Source organism: Apteryx mantelli, chromosome 5 (assembly GCF_036417845.1).
Source record: "Apteryx mantelli isolate bAptMan1 chromosome 5, bAptMan1.hap1, whole genome shotgun sequence".
NCBI lineage: Eukaryota > Metazoa > Chordata > Aves > Apterygiformes > Apterygidae > Apteryx > Apteryx mantelli.
Window position 1 is genome coordinate 85747589 of NC_089982.1, and position 8963 is coordinate 85756551.

Below are 8963 nucleotides of genomic sequence, written 5' to 3' on the forward strand. Positions count from 1 at the left end.
GAGAGCCGGGCGTGCGCAGGGTCTGGCGCTGCTGCCGCCGGGCCCCCGGCCTGCCCCCCACCCCCGGCCACCCCGGAGCCCCCCCCCTTCCCCACCCCGGGCACCGCATCCCCCCCTGAATTGCCCCCCCGGGCATCCCACACACACCCCCCGGAGCATCCCCCCCCTTCGGAGCATCCCTCTGCATTGCCCCCCGGGCATCCCTCCCCCCTTCCCGGAGCATCCCCCCCTCCGGAGCATCCCCCCCTCCCCGGAGCATCCCCAGGGCCCCCCCAGCCCAGCGCCCCCGGGGGAGATGCTGAACGTGATGGATTTCTCCTGCCCGGACCCGCTGTATTCCAAGTACGAGGAGCCGTGCGAGATGAAAGCCCCCGGGGAGCTGCAGGGTTTGGGGCAGCCCGAGGAGCAGCAACTCCTGGCCGAAGCCGATTTCCTCGGAGGTAATAAGGGAAGGGGCCAGGCGGGCAGAGATGGGGGGGGGGGGGTTCCCGCTGGGAGCGGCGTATCCAACCGGGAGCCGGGCATCTTCCCCCTCTCCGCTGCCGCCGCAGCCAGCTCCCAGCCCCTGGCTGTGGGTCAGACCGACCCCAGCTAGCTCAGGATGGGGATGCTGGGGGGGTGCTGGGAGCCTTGGGGGTGCTTCGGAAGGGGGGGGGGAAAAAGCCAGGGGCTCCGCCGGCACCTGGCCGGGATGGGGACCAGCGCGGTGACACAACTTGTCAGCCGCCCGCTGCTTCCCCACCCCCCCGGCCCCGCATCCCGCATCCCTCCGGTCCCCTGTGCCTCTCTAACAGTCCTGCTGCCCTTTCCCCCCCCCAGGCGAGTTCATGGGCTCCCCGATGAGCGGCGAGGCGGTGGATTACTTCCTCCTGGGCAGCCAGCCTTCGCCCTCGCTCAGCTACACCGGCAGCTTCTTCATCAAGACGGTGCCAGAGCACCCGCAGGACCAAGAGTCCCTCTTCAACCTGATGTCGGGCATCCTGGGCATCTCTCCTTTCGCCGCCTCCGAGGGCCAGCAAAGACACTTGGATGCTCTTTACTCCTGCCCCGAGGTGACTCAGAACCAGCTGGACCTTTACTCCAACTGCCAGCCCGAAATGAACGTGTCCGTCCAAGCGCCGTTCGCGGAGCAGGGCTACGCCGGCTTCCCCGCGGCGGAGAGCGTGCCTCCCCTCCAGGCGCAACCCGGCGTGGGAAACGCCTCGCAGTGCTTCTTCGAGACCAAGCTCTTGGACAACAAGCAGGACATCAAGCTGCCCTCCGTTTCCCCATCCCTGGACAAATTTAAGGCCTCCTGCTCGCAGTGGGAGCCCGTCACCCAGCATCAGTCCTACCTGCCCGCCGGGTACCATTCGCCCGAGGCCTTCCCCGCTGCCGACAGTAGCCAGGCTATGTTTCATCCCCTGGGCTCCAAGATTGAAAACGTGCTGTCTGTCAGCTGCCAGTCGGAGCTCAACGGCCTCGCTGAGGATCCCGGCTGCTTTGGCAGCAATTTGGGATTTGGTTGCGAGCCGGAAAATTTCCAGGCCCGCAGTGACTTTGGTGACACCAAGATTCACAGCCTCCCTCCCCAGTTAATCCCAGAGTTTGACTCCTCCTTGGCGCAGCCGGAAGTCATGCCGGCTTTGATTAGCTCAAACGAGCTGCTCCATCCTCACCCGTCCCCCTCCGTCCCACCCACGGACTTTTTGGGCCATCCCACCCCTTCCTCCATCGCCTCTCTGCTCCCTGCCAACCCTCCAGCCTTGGCCGAGCCCAAGAAGAAGACCCGCAGGACCAAATGCTCTTCCAAATGCTTCTGCCCCAAGCCTCACGAGAAGGCCTTCGCCTGCCCCGTGGAGAACTGTATCCGGAGCTTCGCCCGCTCGGACGAGCTCAACAGGCACCTCCGGATCCACACGGGCCACAAGCCTTTCCAGTGCCGCATCTGCCTGAGGAACTTCAGCCGCAGCGACCACCTGACCACGCACATCCGCACGCACACCGGCGAGAAACCCTTCTCCTGCGACATCTGCGGCCGCCGGTTCGCCCGCAGCGACGAAAAGAAGCGGCACAGCAAAGTCCACTTGAAGCAGAAAGCCCGGACGGAGGAGAAGCTCAAAGGCTTGGGCTTCTTCTCGGTGGGTCTGTCCTTCGGGGCGCTGTGAGGCCCAGGCCTGAGCGCTGGGAGGTGACGTTTCCCGAGACGGGTCCCCCTGCATCTTGCGGAAGAGTTGGGGTGCAAAGAGCCCCCCACCCCGTGCACAACCCCGGGGTGACCCTGGAGAAGAAGACGGCGAAGAGCGGCCGGCCGGGGGGCCTCCGCTCGGCTCGCTCCGCCGGGAAGGAGACAAGCGCCTGGGATGTACCGACAGGCAGGGGAAGGCGGCGCGGGGACGCCGCGGAGCCGGATCCCGCGCGGCGATGCCCGGCACGGAGGGAGAGACAAGGCGACGGAGGAGAAGGCGACAGCCCTGCGCCAACTCGCGGACCTGGCCGGCCCCGGCCACCCGGAGCGTCTCCACGCTTGCAGGGACTGAGTCATTTTTACGGCTCCTGTTTTGGGGGGGAAAGGAACAAAAAAAACAAACCGGAAAAAAAAAAATGTACAGAAAGAAATCGCCGCCGACCTTTTATACCGAGCGCCACGGGCGGATTCGCTAAGGCTGCGTTTGGACTCAGCTGACTCTGATTTACCCTGCCAGCACTTTGCGTGGACTTCCTGCCCGATCCCGCTTGACATATGGTATCTTCTCAGGCTGCAACTGCACCAGAACTGCCTGATCCTGACTGTTCCTCCAGAAGGAACTAGATGCAATCAGTGACGCCGGACTGAAACGCTGAGAACCGAACGCTGCTGCCGTTGCGGTTCGACAGACTCCGGCTGCGGAGAATTGCGTGTAACGGTCCCTTCGGAAAGGTGATGTCGTTCTTTTTTTTTTTTCTTTCTTTTTTTTTGCTGTTTGTTTAAAAAAAAGAAAAGAATCTCTATCAGGAATATTACAGATGGGTGTCTATTTTTGTAATTAAAGATTTGCTCTAATCTAAAAGCCTGCCGCGGTTGCTCTTTGCCTTGCGAAACCGTAGAGCGGCCAGCGTCGGTAGCGCGCCGGCGGCGCTTCTGACCTTCTGCTGCCGCGTGTTTGGGAGAAATGCCTAAATAATTAGCAGGGAAAGCGCATAAATCAGTGCAACGGAGAGAGCCCACTCCCAAGCCTACCCGAACCCTCGGAGGTGCCGGCTCAGCCCAGGAGCAAGGTCCTACCCGGCCTAAGTGCTGCCTCCAGGCTCCGTCCCCGGCGGCGCTCCGGGAGCATCTTGCAGCCCTGCTGGTGCGGCGCCGGCTCGGGGACATCGCGGGGATGTCTCCAGCGCGGGGACGCGGTGCCACTGCCCCGGGTCCGTCCAGGAGGAGGCACAACCGAAAAGAAAGCGGTGTCCTCGGCGATTGCGCCCGGCCGCCCGCGGGAACCGGCACGGAGAGGACGCGAAGGGCAGAGCTGGTCCCCAAAACTGCCCCTGCCCCGCCGAGGGGCGACGTGCGCCCCCGGCTCCCCGCGCTTCACCGCTGGACACCTTCCCCCCTCCATCATCATCATCACCGCTCCCTTCCCATCCTGCACCCAGCCCTGGGGGGAACCGCGGGATCTGGGGGCTTAGCCGGCGCCCGGCCCTCCGTCCCGCTGCGATTCAGGCTCTCCCGGACCGTGATAGGGACAGGGGTCGCCCCCAGGACTGTCCCCCCCCCCAAAGCCATTCTCAGCCCTGCGGGCCGGGGAGGGCTGGGGTTGCCGTGCTCAGCCCGCCCGGACGGCCCCCGGGCTCTCGGCCCCAGGCGGTGGGGGAAGACGGGCTTATCCGGGCAAGCAGCAGGGATCCGGCCCTCCGCGGACGCGGGAGGAGGCAGCAAAAGCTGCCGGCGATGGGGAGCCGGGTGCTCTCCCGCTCTGGGCGCCGGCTGCAGCCCGATGCCCCAGCAGGACACTCGGGCAAGATGTACGTGCCCTGGGCGAGATGCACGTGCCCCGGGCAAGATATATGTGCCCCGAGCAAGATGTATGTGCCCTGGGTGGGATGCACGTGCCCCAGGCAAGATGAACATGCCCTGGGTGGGATGCACGTGCCCCAGGCGCAATGCACGTGCCCTTGGTGGGGTGCACGTGCCCCGAGTAAGATATATGTGCTGCGAGCAAGATGTATGTGCCCTGGGTGGGATGCACATGCCCCAGGCGAGATGCACGTGCGCTGGGTGGGATGCATGTGCCCCAGGCGGGATGCATGTGCCCCAGGCAAGATGCACGTGCCCCAGGCGAGATGCATGTGCCCTGGGTGGGATGCACGTGCCCCAGGCAAGATGCATGTGCCCCAGGCGGGATGCATGTGCCCCAGGTGAGATGCACGTGCCCCAGGCAAGATGCACGTGCCCCAGGCAAGATGCATGTGCCCTGGGTGGGATGCACGTGCCCCAGGCAAGATGCACGTGCCCCAGGCGGGATGCATGTGCCCCAGGTGAGATGCACGTGCCCCAGGCAAGATGCATGTGCCCCAGGCAAGATGCACGTGCCCCAGGCAAGATGCATGTGCCCCAGGTGAGATGCACGTGCCCCAGGCAAGATGCACATGCCCCGGGCAAGATGCACGTGCCCTGGGCAAGATGCATGTGCCCCGGGCAAGATGCATGTGCCCTGGGTGGGATGCACGTGCCCCAGACGATATGCACGTGCCCCCTGCTGCGTTTCAGGCCCGTTAACACCCAGCTCTCGCCCTCCTTCCACGTGCGCTGCCTGTCTTCCCTCTACGACGGCCGCCGCTTTCGGCAGTTCCCATAACAACCGAACGCTGCTCCCGAGCCCCGCAGGAGCCGCCGGGCTGAGACGGGCGCTGGGAGAAGCAGGATCCATCCCCGGGTCCTGCCTCCCGGCATCCGTCGGGCAGCAGCAGAGCTGCTCCGCACGTGCTTAGGGAAAAAGCAAAGGGGGGGGGGGGGGCGAGTTCCCTGCACCCTGAAGCCCTGGCTCCGATGGTTTATGCCGGGCCCGGGTCGGCAGGACCCGTCGGCATCGGTTCATGCCGCAAGGCACCAGCGCGCTTTGCTTGCTGCCTTTTGTCGGTTTAAGCGGATGATATATGACGTTTCCCTTCATCTGGGACCGGCAAACAGGCAAACGGCTCCAGCAGAAATCTTCTGGGCGACGTTCAGCCCGAAGGACACGGTTGATACCAGAGCCGTCCTCCTCCGGTGGTTAAAAAAAAAATGGGGTGAAACGATGCAGCCCCGAAATCGCGTCCTTATCGCGGGAAACAGCAGAGAAGCGTTTGCAGCAGACCAGGAGGCCACGAAACGCAGCAGCCTCGCGAGCGGCTCGCTCATCCCGCGAGCGCCGTTTCCCGGCTCCAAACCGAGCCACGGCTCTTGCCGATCGCCCCGTCTCGCTGCTGGTTAGTCTCGGCAGGAAAACCCCCTTTTTGCTTGGGGGAGGCCCCGGATGCTGTCGACACCCCCCCCTGCAAGGCCCTGGCACCCAAGCGGGCTTTGGGCAGAGGGTCCCCTCGGGGTGCCGCATCCGGGAGCGGGGCCACAGACGAGCCCCGCTCTCCCCGCGCCGCCGCGCGTGCCTGATGCACGAAGCCCGCGTGAACACCCCTCCGAAAGCCCATCTGGAATTGATGCCGGGCCTGCAAGCTCTGCAAAGCCGCCGGGGCTCCAGCCTTGCTCCTTCCCGCTCCGCTTTCCCAGCTGGTTTCGACTCCCCCCACCCCGGGGCACCTGCACCTGGGAAAGGAGCCAGCGGGTTTAGACCCCGTTCGGAGGCGACGGAGCGGAGGGGGGAGCCGAGCCGGCCGCGGCTCCCGCGGGCAACGGGCAGCACCCTTGCAGCAGAGCGGGATGCCATGAAGCCCCGGGGTGCTGCCACCCTGCCCAGCAAGGCGCTGGGAAGCGGCCGGCTCCTTCGGGGATGCCGCTGGCGGCAGGTCCCTGCTGCAGCAGGCGGCGGTGCTTCGCGCGGGGAATCCCAAAAGCAGCTGGAAATAAAATAATAAATAAATAAAACCCCGCTGGCAATACTACCCAAAGCCGTTTCCGCAGCAGCGCGCTCCCCGCGACCCGAAAACACGCCGGCGCTGGCCGGCTTCGGCCCCGGGGACCCGGCTGAGATGCTCGCGGGCGCGGGGACCACTCGGCCTTGCACCCATGGGTGCAGCCGGGGCTGGGGGGCCGCGACACGGGTGGGGGGCTGCCGCGTGTCGCCAGGCCCCACGGAGGGGCCGCGGCGTTCGTGGCCGAGCAGGCAGAGGGAGCTGTGAAGGAGGAAAGAGGCAGCGCGAAGCAGCCCGGGCTCCGGCTGCGACGGAGGAGGAGGCGGCTGCGAGCGCTCGCCCTCCCTCCCTCCCTCCCTCCTTCCTTCCTTCCCTCCATCCCTCCATCATCCCTCCATCCCTCCCTCCTGCCATCGCCTCGCGCTCCCGCCGCCCCAAGCCGCGCAGCGCCCCGGGGGCCACCCCATCCCCGGAGGGAGGGGGGGGTCCAAACCGCCTCTCCCCCTCTTCCTCCTCCTCCTCCTCCTCCTCCTCCGCCGGCAGCCGCCCCCCCCCCTCCCTGCCCGCCCGGGGCCTGGGCACGGCGGTGCCGGCGGCGCGGAGCCGGCCGCATCCCTGCGCGCCCGCGCAGCGCCGAGCCGCCTCCTTTGTGCACCGGCGCCGGGCTGAGCCGACCCCTCCGTCCGTCCGTCCCTCCGTCCGTCCCTCCGTCCGTCCATCCCCCCGCTTTCCTTCGGCGGGGGCGGGGGGGGGGGGGAGGCCCGCAGCCGGCGGGGGGGGGAGCGATGCCGCCGCAGCACCGCCGCCCCGCAGCTCGGCGGCCGCAAGCAGGTAGGGACCGCGCCGGGGCCGAGGGGGGGGGGGGGGAAGGAAAAGCGGATCGAGGTCCCCCCAAAACCGGGGACAAACCCCCCCCCCGTCCCCCGCCCCCGGGATGGGGCCGGGCAGCGGCGGCAGCGGGCGCCCGGCCGGGAACCGTCCCGTCCCCCCCGCGGCCGCGGGCAGCGGCGCTCGCAGGCTTTGCCGGCTGCCTGCCGCCGATTTAGGGAGCCGGGAGGGATGGGGGGGGGTGGGAAAATCCAAAAAAAAAAAAAGGAAAACCCCCGTGAAACAATGCAAAGAAAGGCTCCATGATGAAGCGCAGGTAGCGGCGGCGGAAGAGCCCCGCGCTGGGCTGCTGCAATCCCGCCGCCGCCCGCCGCCTTTTCGGTGCCTTTTGCTCGCGCCCACTGAAAATGTCCTTAAATCCCAGGCGCCGTTTGGGAGCGGGGAGAGGGGTTTTTTTTTTTTGCGGTCGAGAGGTTGGGATCTGCTGGGATCTGCCCAGGACAGGGACCGGCGTGGCGTGTGCCTTCAAGGCCGGATCCCGCCCGTATTTATATCCCTGTAAATACGGAACAGGGCTGGTCGGAGGCCCCAGGTGTCGAGGGCAGCAATCCTGAAACAAGGGTAGCACGATGCTGTAGCCCTGTCCCTAAAGCTGAAAAGCGCTTTATCATCCCGCCGGCAGCAGAGACGCCGGATTAAAATGAAGTTACAGGCAGTGCTTTGTGTTGGCTGGGTTTCGGCTGCGCTCGTTCCGGCGAGTATTAACGGAGGTGAGGTTCACGTGCAAAGATGCGTTTTATAACCACCCCAAAATACAAAATTAAGCCAGCAGATGGGTTCAAGAACAGCCAGGCAGCTCCATAAACCCTCCCAGCATATATCTATTTTTTTGGCTTGGGCCGCTTTCCCTTACTGATTTTTCACCTACGATCGGTTTCCCAACCCTCGTGGCTTGGGCGTCTCTTCCGAGGGGTTTGCCAAGCCGGGGGGGACGTCGGTGGGTACCCGAATTGGGGCTGGTGAGGGCCTGAGCCGCACGTCCCCCAGCGGTTGCGCCACAGTGGCTCAGGGCCGGGTGAGACAGCAGGCCCCCACGAACCCGGCTACGATCGCAGACGGAGGTTTTTAGGATGATTTAGCGCACTCGACATCCCGGGGTATCCCGTGTTTAGCCAGGCGGAGGATGCAGAGGCAGCAACACCCAAGCTTCGCTGGGTCGCGCGTCGCGGCTCGCGGGGAATCGGTTGTTGACACCGGTGCAGAGGGGCTCGGTGGGGTTTTTTACGGTGGTGCTGGCGCTGGGGACTGTTTTGGAGCGGTTTGGGAGATTTCCCGCCGGATAATGCCGAAACAAGGCAGCGCGGGAAGCAGGGCTGGCCCTGATAGCGCCTCGGCCCGGTGTTGGTGGAGAGGGGAGCCGCTGTGGGAGAGAGGGAAACGGGGCATTTCTGGTGGTTGAATTTCTCCCGGCTTGTCCTGTTTTGCAAGGGGGGGGGGGGTTCTTTCCTTGATGTCTCGGAGGGTTTTGTGAGATGGGGAAAACAAGGTCCATACAGAGACCGTCCGTTGGTCCAGCATGGGAAAACCAGTGGCTTCCCCTACAGCATCACGTGCTGGAGCAGCATGGGCTTGGAGGGCTCCCAGCTCCGTAAGAGGGTTCCCATCTCCTTTCTGCTGCCCACAAAACCTCCAGGAGTCGGAGACCCGGAGCACCAAGGGATGACAGGGCTGCTGACCACCTCACAGAGTAAAACTGGGGGTGGCTTTGCTCCTTCCCCGTTGGGAAGAAACACAGCAGGGGAGGATGGAGGCAGAGAGGGGACCAAGAGGAGGGACCGGGAAGGGACTTTTGGGGCGCAGCTGTCCTTGCATCGCTGATCCCCTCTCTCTTCCAGCTCCCGGCACTGCCCGATGCTGAGCAGGCTCCCTCAGGCTCACCAGACACCCCGCTCCCGTCCCTGGGCTCCAGCCCTCGCCATGCCCCTGCGGAGTTGGGGCCCCGTGTCCCCGGGTGCCGGCGTCCCGACCTGGCCCTCACCCGTCTGTCCCCGCGCCGCCCGGCCCGTGCCATGAGCGGGCTCCTGCGGTTCCCCTCCGGCAGGGCACGTAGCTGAGGA

General features: G+C 65.6%; 1 protein-coding gene across 1 annotated transcript; it reads left to right on the forward strand.

The window, feature by feature from the left end:
- Window positions 1-295: 295 nt before the first annotated feature.
- Window positions 296-2147, forward strand: EGR4 (early growth response 4). Its single transcript, XM_067297222.1, has 2 exons — window positions 296-440; window positions 820-2147. The coding sequence occupies exons 1-2, from the start codon at window positions 296-298 to the stop codon at window positions 2145-2147; spliced, it is 1473 nt and encodes a 490-aa protein (XP_067153323.1).
- Window positions 2148-8963: the final 6816 nt, after the last annotated feature.